The sequence below is a fragment of the Scatophagus argus genome, chromosome 16 (assembly GCF_020382885.2).
Source record: "Scatophagus argus isolate fScaArg1 chromosome 16, fScaArg1.pri, whole genome shotgun sequence".
In the NCBI taxonomy this organism is placed as follows: Eukaryota; Metazoa; Chordata; class Actinopteri; family Scatophagidae; genus Scatophagus; species Scatophagus argus.
In genome coordinates this window covers 8110721-8125325 of record NC_058508.1, presented here as the reverse complement: position 1 = coordinate 8125325, position 14605 = coordinate 8110721, and the positions used below count along the sequence as shown (strand labels likewise).

Here is a 14605-nt window from a genome sequence, read left to right as displayed (position 1 = left end):
AGTGAGATGGCCCATTATGACATGTATGTTGAAATGAGTTCAGTTCCCAGCCGTGATTTCTGTTGTGTTTGTCATTGCAAATAGCAAAAGTGTATGGAGAATTACTGATTGCAGATTAGGATAAATTGTATGATTAACTTTACAGGCTTGATGCATATTTTTGTTTTGGTGTGTTTTATTAGAGAGTTAATGAGAGACAGCAGCAACAGCAGTTGTTAGTAGGTGACAACAAAGTAAGATGGACTCTTCTCTGAATGAGTGCAAACATGCAAGTTGGGCTGCAGCTAACAGTTACTTTGATTGTCTGTTCATCTGTCTTTTATTATTACATTTTCTCAATTTATAGTTTTGTCTAATGTCAAATTAAAAAGTTCCCCAGAGCCTAAAGTGACATATTCTTATATTGTTTGTTTTGTCCACCCAACCATCCAAGACTCAGATTTACTGTTATATGTGACAAAGCAAAAAAAAAAAAAAAAACAAAACAAAAATTCTTATACATGAGAAGCTGGAACCAGCAAATTCGTGGCAGTTCTGCTTGAATAAATGAACTGATTGTAATAATGGTTGTGTATTTTTTTTAAATTGACTAATAGTTGCAGCTCTATGTAAAATATTTAAAGAATGTCTGTAGATGTCTTTGACAGTATTAGAGTGTGTTGGCTGTGACACTTGAACAGGGAAGTCCATGAACTGTTTGCTGCACTGTGACGACAACATACGCCTTTTTAAAGGTTTGGCACCAGCTGCCACCATTATCACAGAGGTGGTCTCTCAACAGGAGTGTATCTTTGACTCTGTGTGTGAGATCAGACTGGTGCTTTAAAGAAACAAAGAACTCCAAGTTAATGAACTTGTTTCCAAACTTCTCGATCACAGAGGACAGTCAAGGTTTTTTGACCTCAAAACACTGAAGACCCTCTTAACCTCTTTTAAAGTAGTTTATGGTATCTATGAAGTTTCTGTTGTGTTTCTCCTCTGTAGATCTAAATGTTTTCCCAGCTGTCTTGCCTTCTCCCGACATGGGCAGAGGGAAAAGCTGTGAATTGATGTAATCCAATTTAACAAAGTCTGATGAACTTTCCTCTAACTTTATGAAGGGAGTCCTCCCTTTTTGACGCCTCACTGACTATACCGACACAGACACTCGCACACAGACAGAGCAGGGCATTTAAGGGACAAAACAATCTGAGCGTTTTTCACCGTCTTCTTTCTTGTGTCATCTGTTAATGTCTCTTCTGTTTGTCTTTCCCCGTTCCTTAGTTCTGTCTGTGTTTCTCTCATAGACGGTGGAGCATGGGTTCCCTCATCAGCCCAGTGCTTTGGCCTTTGACCCCAAGCTGCAACTTATGGCCATTGGGACCAAGTCAGGAGCCATCAAAGTGTATCCTTTTTTTGTCATTGAGTTCATGCATCTAACAAAGGGTTTATGGGGCTGTCTGTCACAATAAGGTGGAGCAATAAGCTGAATTTCTGAAGTGACCAAATTTATGGATCTCCTGATCCAAAGGAGAACCTACTGATCCAAATTTACTGATCTGTCTGAATGTCCAGAATCTCATATTGGTTAATAAATCAGAAACAAGCTAACACAAGAAATGAAACGTACATTATTATATTGAAAAATGTTAACAAATTGTGAAAATTTATATCCAACATCCCAAAATCCAGTTGACTACAACTTGCAGAACAGCAACTGTCTTACGAAAACCCCTGAGCAGTGGTTAGTAGAGTTCAGAAGCAGTTTTTCCTCTGCCTGTGGCAGCTCACATCTCTGAAGTTCTGATCTGTTTATCTGTACATCAGCTCTGCAGTGGAGCCTCACTACCGTCTTCTGCTGTGGCTTTGATGCACCTAATGTGCCCTTCGATGCCATGTTCTTTAGAGTAAGATTTTGTTTCCTGTGCAGCTTGTTTCGATTCTTTAAGTTGCTATAATTTGAAAAAACGTCTTTAGGCAAAGGGCCATAATGTTTAGTGCTTTTTAAAGCTAGTTTAGCTGTAAGTTGAGATCTAGATTGCTATTATTTGTTTTTATTATGCTGTTGGGTTTGCTGCCCTCATGATGCCTCAGTGTGCTTTACAAATGTTAAGGAATTACTGAACTGTTGTACCTGCAGCAGAGCTGTTTACGTAAAAGCTTCAGTAGAGCACTGTATTGCTGTGTGTGCGGTCTGTCTCTTTGGGAAGTTGCACTATCTCCACCACTGAAGTGAAGAGGATTGATCTGTTATTCCTGTCCAAACTGATAATATTGGCGGAAAGATTAATCATTTTCTGCGACCTGGGTTGTGTTTTCATTGTTGCGGCCTATCGTAACATTTCCTCACCCCGACAAAATGTCCCATGTTTCTGGAATTTGATCATTTTTAGAAAAGAGTCCAGTATGGGAAGCAGCATGCGTGACCTGGCAGGTGGCAAACAAGCGGGCAGTTTTACCATACTTATTTCAAAGGAAAATTAAAAGGAAACATTAAGATTATCGCCCAAAGTCTTTAAATTTTGCTGTCTGGCACACAGTTTCTCCATACAGCTGACATTTCAGGTGTGCTGATTTCAGTGTAGCCTCTACTTAAGTGGTTTAGATAATCTGATCAAAGTGGGGGTTTGTTTACCATCCGTGTGCGTCATCTGAATCACTCGTGTTCCTGCCCTACTTTACTCACTTGTAATGCTGTCATCACTTCTAAATCACTGCAATTAACTTGGTGACTAAAATATTATCATTGCTGAGAGCACTGTTGGGGAAAGCTATGAAGAAACAAAACAACAACAACATCATTATATACACTATTCGGCAGATGATTTCTTTCTTGGAAGCCCAGAACACCATAAGTGCATTTTTGATCCTGTGGTCAGTTGGGAATTTAACCCTCAGTCCCTGTCGGTGTCAGCGCAAGACTGAGTGTTTGTTTGAACAACGCAGAGAAAGCTGGAACACACTGAGTAAAGCTGTGCTGGAAATGAGTGTTGGTTTGGCTCATAAGATGCATTGCGCCCAAACCATAATTTGGCTGACGGCGTCAGTTGTGTCAAAAGTTCCAGCAGCCCGGAGACTCGAGCACCGTCCGCAAGACACAGCTCTGTGACAAGTTATTGGTCTCGCTCATCTCTACTCTGTCATGATTACAATGACAGGTCTGTAGTTTAATAGCAGGCTAACATCATTCTGCTGCTGTAGGTTGTTGAGGTTTTTTCCCTCTTGTTTACTGTTCAAGCACAAATGACCAGCATGGATATCTTAAAGTGTGTGTTCAGGGTGTTTTTTTTTTTTTTTTTTTTTGCATGTTTGCCTCATGTTTCATGGTTGTCTTGCATGTTTTATGTGGGAGCTTACGAGCTGCAGTGTAGAGCATGTAACAGGATTCATCAACACAAACATGCCAGTGTTTGAATCTGAGTGTATGTTCATCAACTGTTTATGGTTATTTAATCAGTTTGTGCACATTTATCAGTGTGAGAAGGGAGGCTGGCTGTGGGTCTGTGCTGATGCATTAGACTGGAGAATCGACTCTTTGAGATGCAGCTTTCAGAGAGAGAGAGAGAGAGACTGGTGGTGCCAGGCACTTGCACCCCAGAGGGAGATGGATGGAGGGGGACATTGGGGGGGGGGCAATGAAGATAAAATGAGGCAGTGAAGACAGCAAGTGCAAAAGAGATGGCAGAGGAAGGCAAAATAACTCCACTGCACAGCTATACCTGCTTGAAAAAACGCACTGACTGATAACACGAAAGGTCCGGCTAGTCATTTGGCTCTTTAACAAGCTCCCAGCTGCTGCTGGAATTTTGTGGAATGTCAGCATGTATTCCCAACAGAAAATATCTGGAATGCCAAGAGTATAAGAGCATAATACTCTTACATACTAAAAGAGTATCTAAGTCATCCTAAAGGAATGTAAAGAAATGTAGTATTTTGTTTTATTCATTCAGAGGTTCCCTACCTCGGACTTGTTATTCGTAGTTATATTTTTTGGTTGGTTTTCCTCTAAAATCATTTAGCTGAAACAGTTTGAGTGTTAAAGTCATGTTTTTCATAACACCCGATGAAGCATTGTGAGTAGTCGTTGCTTTGTTTTCCATCACTTTTTTAGCTGTTATTACACACATCACAAGTGTCAGATGTTCTACAAATAATTATTTTCATTATCAGTCAGTGTGGCAAGTATATTTTTTCTGATGAATCAACTGGACTGTGAAATGACCAAAATGACCAAAAGGGTCATTACAGTTTGTCAGGCCAAAGCTTTGTGTTTGCAACACGCTTCCTGTCAGACCAACAGTCAAAAAGCTTTTCAATTCACGATGATCTGAAACCAGCAGCGTTTGAAAGGAAGGAACCAAGGACAAAAAACTCCTGAAAAATGAATAATTGATGGAGTATCAAAATAGTTACAGATGATCCTTCTGTTGATTGACTTGATGGTTAATTGACTTTTTTTTTAAGCTTTAATGTCAGTGCTGCAGTGGGTGATAGATGAACAAACATAACGTCAAATATGTTCTGAAAATCAAGTTGAAATGATTAATTTTTTTGCTTGTGTCCACATTCCCTTATAATCTCAGATTCACTGACTTGAGTTTGACCTGGATGTGGTTGCCAGCATACCTGCTGGTACTGTAGCTCACACTCACACAGACACAGACACCCACACACTTGTATTGCCAGATGTGTGGTTTGATTCCCACACAAACTGATGCCCAAGCAGTTCAGGAGTACAAGACAAAACACTGAAGGGAAAGTTCAGTCAAGTAGGATTTATTGGCTCAGTTACAAAGATGGAGTGGAAAATTGCAAAACTTGTTGAATTTTTTAAAAATTATTGTTTGAACTTCTGTTCTCCATCCTGGCACGATTTCTCCTCTCCTCTTGTTCACATTTGCTCTCTCTCAGCCTCTTGCTTGAGTTTCTCACTTGTTCTTTCCTTTTTCTTCTTCTCTCACTCGCTGCGTGTTTATAAAGGCAGAGTCATATTACGCCCTGAGAGTTTCTGCAATCGACCACAGATTGGGGCTCAGCAGAGGGAAGGGGACAATGTGGTGGGGAGTTTTTTTTGTGTGCGTGTTGAGAGAGAGAGAGAGAAAGAGAGAGAGAGAGAGAGAGAGAGAGGTCATGTATGGGGGTGGTGGGGCGATTCTCGGGGAGTCTGTCTCCTGTCGAAGAATGCATGTCGCCCTGCCCTGGGTTAACCCTCCCTGTGTGTGTGTGTGTGTGTGTGTGTGTGTGTGTGTGTGTGCGCGCGTGCGTGCCTGCATGCATGCAGATTGGGTGAGTAAGAGCTTTGTTGCTGAGTCTAGTCTTAATAAAGGAAGCTTTTGAATTGGTTTCCAAGACGACCAGTGCAGTTGCCGGGGATGAGAAGTGCTCACAGACTGGAGGGTATTAAAAGTCTGCAGCTCAGCATGTCAGACTCCCGAGTTTGCTGGTGGAAATACATCAGTTACGGGTGAAAAAGTCTGAAAATACTGCGTACAGTATTACAGTACCTGTTAGTCACCCCCTCACCACACACACACACACACAAAACTATGAGCTATAACTTTATCTGGACAGTGGAGTACGTGCCCAATCACACTGAAACTTTGTGACTGTGAAACTCCAGTATCGACAATCCAGCAGCCAGAGGACAAGCTAATATTTACACATACACACACACACACACACACACACACACACACACATACACACAAACTCTGCAGTGCTTTGATGTGTGTGTTTGTGGGTGCGCTCCAGCTGTCAGCTCTCCCTCTGTCTGTATGACATCCTGTTGGTCACACACACACACACACACACACACACACACACACACACACACCCACACACCACACTGCGTCATCGATCCTGTCTGTGTTTTAGCAGTAGATGACTGACATGGGAAATCTTTGTTTTAACACTGTGAATGTTGCAGTGCGTGGACATGTATAACACTGACCATGAGAAGTGGACTCTGACAGCTGCTTTAGCTGAATGGGAAGGAATCCTGAATTGTTTATTCATGCTAAAAGTCAACATTTTTTTTGTAGTTTGTGGTGAAAATGGTAAATCCCCCGTGTGCTGGTTTGTGCCACACAGTTTCCTTTCAATTGTTACACACCTACAGCTTTTCCTGCCCATTTTTTTACTGCCGCATTTTTTATTTGTACCAAATCCAATTAATTTGTTTTCATGCTTAGCCGCACAGACTGTGGTTTGTGTCAGAGACTCATTTTTAGAGAAAATACTACATAATGTTATGTAACCTGTGTTCTTTTTTGTCATCGATAAGATATAGACTCTTATTCACCCTTTAACATTCCTCCCACCCATCCCCTCCTCACCTACACACTTCCTCCTTTATGCTAACTCCATCTTAACTTTCTGTCATATACAGCATAGTTTCACTGTTGTCAGTCTTTTACTCACACCTCTGATCATGTCTCTCTTTGCGTCATTTCTGTCCCACCAAAATCTCTCCGCCTCTGTTTTTGTCACTCAGGCCTCTGACTATCTTTTTCTTCATTGATATTCCTGAAGACTGGCAAGAACTTTAAACTTCCCACCCTCTATTCGGCTTTCTCTCTCGTCTCTCTCCCTCTCCACCCTCCCCTTTCCCCTTCTTTGGTCTGTGCCGGACCTCCTCACCCCCTCACCTACACACACTTACAGCTGAAGGGCCACACACACATTCACAGTCACCCACACACACACACACACTTAGTCACTCGTCCAGTTGGCAACAAGTTAGAGGGGGCTGTCTGTGGTGATAAAGGGTGTGTGGTCCCACCAAGTACAACAGAGTTGAGGAATGAAAAATAAAACATTCACCCGAACTGACAAATCAAAGTTGTGTAAAAAACTACCCCTGAGGGCTGAATTTTTAGGGATGGTTGACTGAATTAGAGTGACAGAAAGAGAAGAAGGCACAGAAGAGGATAATGGTACTGTGTACTTGAACTAATGTTACTCCAAAATTATGTATTTGACCCTGACTTTGACCCAAGTAAAAGATGAGTCTTATTAGTACTGACTTTTCATCAATCCCTCATGTTCATTTTTATCCTTTTTAAATGGAGATTTTGACTTCATTTAATAGCGACCCTGCTGCCATGCTAGAGGCCCTGTGAGGTGTATTCATGGACAGCGCTGCTTTGAGCTAAATGCTATTGTCAGCATGCTACTATGTTGAGAGGGATGATCCAAATAAGATTCATCTTCCAGGGACCATGAGTGTTTCTAGCTTTCTAGATAAAGTTTTTAGTACTTGTTTTATTTGCTCATTTGGCAGTCACATTTATCTTCAGGTTGGGGGAGTGTGTGCAGTGAGTGAACTGGCTAGAGAAGGGAGTTGTGGGAGGTGGAGAGGTACTAGATTGAGGCGGAGGATGCAAATGAGACAGGATTGTTTCTCTAGTGGGTGGGTGGAGTTGTTTGGCTTGTCTCGTTGTAGACTGCCTTTTGCCAGACGTCTGAGGAGTTTGTGATTTTGTGTGTGTGTTGCTGTGTGTGGGAGACTGGAAGGTGGAGAAAATGACTGCAGAAGATGAACTAATTTGTTGTCTGAAATGGGTCTTGTAAAGTTTTTTTTGAATTTTCTTTTTAAGCTTTTCTGACTTTTTCTCTGGCATACATGGTCTAACTGCCTTTCTGTGTGTGGTCAACTTGTACATTCATCCTTGGGCCTAAGCAGTCTGTCCTTCCTGTCCACCCATATCTTCTGTCACGTTTGTGTGTGTGTGCGCGCGTTAGGGGGTGTGCTGGCCATAGCCCGTGAGTCCACATGGAGGACAATGCCTTCTGTTTGTCTGTATTCAGACCGTGAAATCGCTTTATCCCTGCTAACGCTGTCCCTCTCTGCATCACCAGGCAATTGCACTTGTGTGTGTGTGTGTGTGTGAGGAAGAGACAGTGATTCAGTGATTATGAGTTACTGTAGGCCCCCATTGTGTGCATTTCAGGGTTTTCTAGTGAACAATGCAACAAATCTTGGCTTGTTTCTCTCAGAACATGCAGTTTGATGAATGGTTTCCTTGCACTGATCAGCACAGTTAAATCATGATCTGTCAACAAGTCAGCAGGTTGCTCAAAGTTTTAAGTTTGCCTTCTTGAATTTTTGAACCTTCCTTTTTAAGGAAAGCCATTAACGTTTCAAAACTGTGCCCTTTAAGACTTTTGTGCATAGCTTTGAGTGTCCTTGCAGCTTGTCTCACTGAGTTTCTGTGGTTTATTTTATTAATGTTTTCAATTTTCATGTCCAAATTGGACTGTGGAGGCCTTTGAATTACTGCTTTGAGTCAGTGTTTCCAGGCTTACCGAGTATTGACCTGACTGCCTTTATCCTTTGGTGTTGCACCCGTATGTGTCTGTGTGTGTGTGTGTCTGTGTGTGTCTGTCTGTGTGTGTGTGTGTGTGTGTGTCTGAACTGTGGGAGAAGCCTCTGATGTTCCTGTTGAGGCATCCTTTGCTGCAGTTTCTTTCATCTCTCACTTCTGTTTTTTTTTAATCCACATGTAAATCCCAGCATATCTTTACGTGATATGTTTTTTAATGGCAGGTTCATTAGTCGTTCATTTTTATCAGAACTGTAACCAGAAGAAGAATTTTTACTCTCGCTAGAGACATAGATCCGAAGATGGTAATGTTTGCCGATCCACGATGTTGATCCATACTGAAGTGACTCAACAACTATAGGCTGGATTATGCTGTAATTTAGTGCGTACATGCATGTCTGAATTGTAGGAACGGAAATTGTTGGAACGATAACCAGTCACCATTCAATGTTCAGTTTGTCTATTTGGTTTTTGACCAAATGCCTGCAAGCTGCCGACATTCTCATCAGCATTAGCTGTAATGTCTAGTGTTCATTTGCAAATGTTAGCATGCTCATGTGTTAAATTAAGATGGAGGTCATGGTAATGTTGGTAATATACGAGACTGTGGCTGCATGTGTGTTTTGATGTGAATTTAGCTTTTAAATATGTACTAGCTCGTTTGTGTATCCGTATTTAACACAAGAGCCTGGCTGCTGCAGAGGCAGGGAGACAACATGACACATTTACACATTTATTATATGCCCACTACTGTTGAGGGCTTGTAATAATGGTCAATGAGTAGATTGCAGTGGTGGGGTGGGCCTCATTCAGAAGAAACACACACACATAAACAAGCACACACACACACACACACACACACACACACACACACACACACACACACATTTATAATGAGGTTACAACAAGAGGGACTTCATCTACAGCTGTTCCTCTTGAGGAGGTGATGACATCGTCACCGGGAATCCCTCCACCAGCTGTCCTCTGACATCACCAGGACCAGGAAGTACGTGTGATCTGTGAATCCTGTGCTACACTTGAGGTTTTCTTTTTTTTTTTTTTTTTTTATATACTGCTATTCACGGAGGATCATTCACTCTTTTTTTGTTCCTCCTCCTGATAGCAGTAAGGTCCTCTGTCGTGCTTTCCAGTTGTTCTGCAGCCTGTTGGACATATTTATTTGGGGTCTTATGGAATGACAGGGTTTGAAATTGGAGATGGTAGTGGCCTGGTTTCTGTGAAAGGTGCTACAGACCAGCCAAGTGTCAAGGCTCTGACACAGTATTAAATAGTAATTAGTGGTCTTATTATTTCTCCATGCACTGACAGCTTTCTATACAGTCTTAGTTTGTACAGCCAGGTTAAATTTGTGGGCGATGTCTGGATTTGTGATGAATGAGCTGTGGTCATTGTTACATACCTGGGATGCGCTTGCAAACCACTGCTGTCCATCTCTCTGACACAACTGTAGAACTCTGCTGATTTTCTGTGCCGACAGTTTTCTCACTTCTGACTTTGGAGCACAGCAGAACAGTTTTCATTTTGGTTTTGTTCGTCATTTTTCCTGCCTAGATTTATTTCTCCTTAGTTTGACTTTGCACACCACATCTTCCTATAACCCAGCGGTTCACTCTCTCCACTCTTACATGAGAAGATGCTTTCGCCCATTAAATATAATGGTACAACTAGGAGATGCATAGCCAGCCAGGCTCTGTCGGAAAACTGAAGAGTAAAAACAACTTGTTGAGGTGTTACATTTCCAGGAAGTCGCTGCACTCAGCCAAGAAACAGTCCAGCATATAATGCAGCATCATACCTCAACAGGTCAATTTTACATTACAGTTTTTGTGGGAATGATATATAATGTGTAAATTAGTGGTCTTTAGAGGTGCTGGTAGGCAGATTTTGAGATGGTGTGGTGTATACAAAATCAGGTAAAATATATAATTCTCTGTTAAAAAACAAAACAAAACAAAAATAAACATATAACTTTATTTGCCAAAATTTCAAACTGTTCCCTTCAGGGAGTGTGATACTGTCTATTTTTCTTTAATTGTGGTTTTCAGAATTCATGTTTCACTTAATCTCTGTCTTGGTCTCTCTGCCTCTCTCTTTGTCTGGGCTAATGGTTCATGACCCATTAGTGAATGTTCCCCTCACACCTCAGTAACCAGCTGTCTGAGGCATGTGTTATTGCAGCGAATAAAACCCGGGGGCAGGAAGTGACAACACTGAAGGAATGCTAGTATAGCGCTCAGCTGGGCCTCTGAGGAATTACGATAGAGAGGGAATGAGAAAGGAGGGATTTAAATTCTGAGAAGCAAGAGGAGGAGGGCAGGTACGATTCTCTGAGCCTGAGAATCGAAGTGCAGAGGAGTTAAGAGAAGAGGGTTGCCAAGAACTGAGGGAGGGAACTCTGAGCAGAGAAAGGAGACAGCCGAGGAATGTTGGTATTAAAAGTCCACTGGACCCCCATTGTTACAATGAGTGGTTTCAGGCAGGGATGGGAAAGATGGTTAGAGCAAAGTAAAATTGAGTAACCTTTTTTGTAACAAGAGGAATGGAAAGAGAGGGTTAAAGGAAGTGGGGAATCGGTAATAAATCACTGTTGTTTTGTATTTAACTGGGGATGAGATTGGACAGATAAAGGGAAGGAAAGCAGGAGAATGGAGATGAAGATCAGTGGATTTGTATACAGTTCTTCCTGGGCATGCAGGGAACAGGAAAGAAAAGACCTGTGCCAGTTCAGTAAAGAATAAGAATGAGGAAAGGAGGATATTAAATGCATTTAGCTGTAATGTTTATCTTCCCTTAGGAAAAAAGAGGATTGATAATAATATAAAACAATGGTGAAAGGAATACAGACAAGCAGCTCAAATGCAAACATGAGAACTCCTCAGATTTCCTCTTATTCTGCAGCATTTATAATCCACATTCCTACAGGCTTATGTAAGCAGGGTGCTGGTGTGTCGGAATTGTGCGCGAGTATGTTTGTGTGTGTGTGTGTGTGTATAGCTGCTAGCATGTGTGTGTGCTAATTTATAGTTTAGACCAGTTTAGCCTTGTCGTGTCCATAGCGTCACAGTTCTTCAGCGTAGCTTTTATTTTATCAGCTTAGGTTCATTTACTGGACTAACAAAGAGAGGACTCTGTGAAGATTGCTGTTGATTACACACAAACACACACACACACACAGCGGTGGTTTTGCGCATCTGCGTCATCTGGTGTTTGTAATTGCTATGAGCTTTGTTATAGTGTTCTAATTTCTCCCCTACTATTACATCTAATCAGTGTGTTTCTTTTGGTTTACAGCTCAGAAGTACTAGTTTAACTGTCCATAGTCTTGCACGCTGTCCTCCCAGTCACACATTTTAACTCTGCCTCTATTTTAAAAGAGAAAGCTTTGAAGAAAGACGGGATGCTTTAAGATATTTCTCTCTGCTTACTAGTATGCATGTGGCTTTTTGTTGTCTCATGTTAACATGATAACGTGATGTTGGTTGGCACCTTTTTGACCAAACATAAAAGTATTGTATGTGCAATGCCTCTAAGGATGAAGACTGAATATGGGAAGAAATATTTGAAGAGGAGATGGGAAAACACATTGTTACAGTGGCAGACACAGCGTGTTCTGGTGAATAAATGTTGTTTCCGATGGTGTAATGTGCTGCATTTTCATGTATGAAATGAACAGTAAATGCCTCTCTCCTGTCAGACATCACATTCAAAATGTTTTGATCTTTTTGCCGCATCACATTCAGTGCTGATGTATTGAGTCAAAGATAATATGATAATGGATATACAAATAATGATAATGCATATGCAAATATTGCTGAGCTCTGTGTGACCCATTTGTTTTTTTTGTTTTTTTTTTACTTTTTGCCTTTAGCTTTGCTCCTTAGTGTGTTCGACTTTACATAAAAACACTCAAAAAGAAAATAAAAAAAAAAAGACACACTTTTTATCACTGAGACATCTGTACTTGTTTGGCATGGAAGTGGTTACACTAAAAATACTGTACATTATATAGACTAGAATTAAGTCCCTGCTATGTTCTTCCCTGTTTGTGTCTCCATCATGTGGCTTCTAGTACACGTGCCGCACTTACAGCTGAATTGGGAATGTGCTGTGTCTGCTGGCTGTGGAGATGTACTAAAGGGCAGGTCCGTTATTTTTTTGTGTTCTTGAGGTTTTTGTATCATTCTGTATGCTTCTCAGGAGTGTTTTTGCTTATGTATTCAAATGCAGACGTTCAAGTTTTGCTCCAAATATGCAGAGTAACCTTGAATATTGTTTCCACAAACATCAATCAACAAATACTGAATAATGTGTACAGCTTTATTAGTCATGTCATCGCACAGTGTAAAAGTTTGCGTTATTGTAAATTTCCTTGACGAGGCCCTTCTAGCTACGGGGCCCCCGGTGTGGAGTTCACAGGACTGCACAAAGACACCACTGCTGTCACACAAATTCACTTCCTACCTGGACAGGTAAGTTCTATGCCACTTGTTTCCTGAATGCAAAGACACTTTAGGTGAGGAGAGCAGTGGCCAAAATGATGTTGTGATGCTATCGTTTACTTCACTCTGTGATAGGGCCGACTGCTGTCACTGCTGGATGACAACACAATTCACTTGTGGGAGCTGGTGGCCAGTGCCCCAAGGGAGGTGGGCGGGGTTAAGAGAGAGGGTGTGCTCTCTTTACAGGAAGTGCGCAGCTACAGCCTCCCAGGAAGACCCGGCATTGAGAGTTGCAGGTACATTAGAGCCTCTTCATACCATTGGAATGAGTTGTCAATCCCAATACCTTGCTGGTCATTGGAGAACCATTTTCATTTTAAAGTTCAGCCAGATTGCACTTGATGCCGGGTGAACAAGACAGGTGAATTTATACCTGGGAGCAATTATCTGTTTGTGATTATGTGAATGAATGAATGAAAACCTCACACTTCTCATTCTTACTGCTCCTCTTCTTCCTCTCAGTGCCACTCGGGTTACTGTCCTCCTCTTGCTGAGGTCCTGTGACCTACTATGCATTGGAACAGAGGGAGGGGGTGTCTACTTCCTGGAGTTGCCCCACCTCTCACTGAAGGACAGCCAGACACTGTCCCAGGATCAGGTCACTCAGAGGTGAGACTGTCCTATAAATAACTTCACAAAAAAGAAACATCAATGAATAAATAAAAAATACAAAATCAAATAATATATAGAGTCATAAGGACTGACCGGTAATCTTTATAGTGCTTCCCATGTTAGTCCTTTGTCCCCTTGTCTCTGCCTAAAACTGTCTTGTTGACTCAATCTTCTTTTTCTCCTCTCCATCCCTGTCACAGTATGTCTTCTTTTAAACACTCCAGTTTCCTCCACTCACAGCTCCAGCTGAGCAGGTCGGACACACACATGCATGTAGGAACAAATATCCCTCTTGACCCTGGAAGCGGGCAGGTCAGGGTCATGTGGTTCAGGGACCATGAGAACAGAATGATCTCCTAAATGCTGTTTAGACATCGCATACTGTGAAACAGTTCTCTGTGTAGTTTGCCAAGTCATACTAAATAATACATGTTTTTGGAGTTGGAATCGGATGAAGATAATGGCATTATTACTTTAAAATAAGCACATAACTAAGACTTTTAGGACTTTGTTGCCATTGGAGAGAAATTAAAACAGATGTTTTGTTGTAGGAAAAAGAGTGGATTGGGTAAAATGAAGTGCAGTGCAGTCCAGTAGATGTTGTTATTGAGCTCAGAAAGAAGCAACGTTGTCTCTTTCTGGGTTTGCCCCGACAAATCACTTGCAAAAAAACCTTTTTTCTTAATCTGCCTCTTGATGAGGACCAACATCAACATAATATTTATTTGCTAAAGTCACAGCAGTTTTGGCTATATCACATGAGAGATAACTGTTGGTTATTCATGTTGTCACTAGTCTGAAGTGGGTTGGGCTCGCATGGATAAAGGTGAGCTTAAAATCTAATGTAACAGGCTATTTGGTAGCCACATTTCTATGAGTCACTTAACTGCTATTGTAAATGGGATTTACTTAGTAGCTGTGTGAATTGCTGATTCATCATTTTTAAACAAGCTTACGTGATGTGGCAAACCGTATTCCAACAGTGCCATTATGTTGTGTGGTGTTGCTGATATTTCGACCAGTTCCCCAACAATCATGCAGTGTATTGTGCAGTGAACTAAACGCAGTGTGAAAGGAGCATAGACACAGATCTGCACATGATATTGTTTCCTTAGTTTTCATGCTGCAGCCTTTTTCTCTGCATTCCTGTGTTGTTACACTGGCAGACCA

At 41.5% G+C, this 14605-nt stretch overlaps 1 protein-coding gene across 1 annotated transcript in view; it reads left to right on the top strand.

The window, feature by feature from the left end:
* The window catches only part of llgl1 (LLGL scribble cell polarity complex component 1), a 29676-nt gene that overhangs the window by 1741 nt on the left and 13330 nt on the right, over positions 1–14605 (top strand). The window contains exons 2-5 of the mRNA XM_046415374.1: positions 1287–1384; positions 12712–12793; positions 12899–13059; positions 13286–13432. Coding sequence (XP_046271330.1) covers positions 1287–1384; positions 12712–12793; positions 12899–13059; positions 13286–13432 — 488 coding nt within the window. The remainder of the gene's footprint in view (positions 1–1286; positions 1385–12711; positions 12794–12898; positions 13060–13285; positions 13433–14605) is intronic.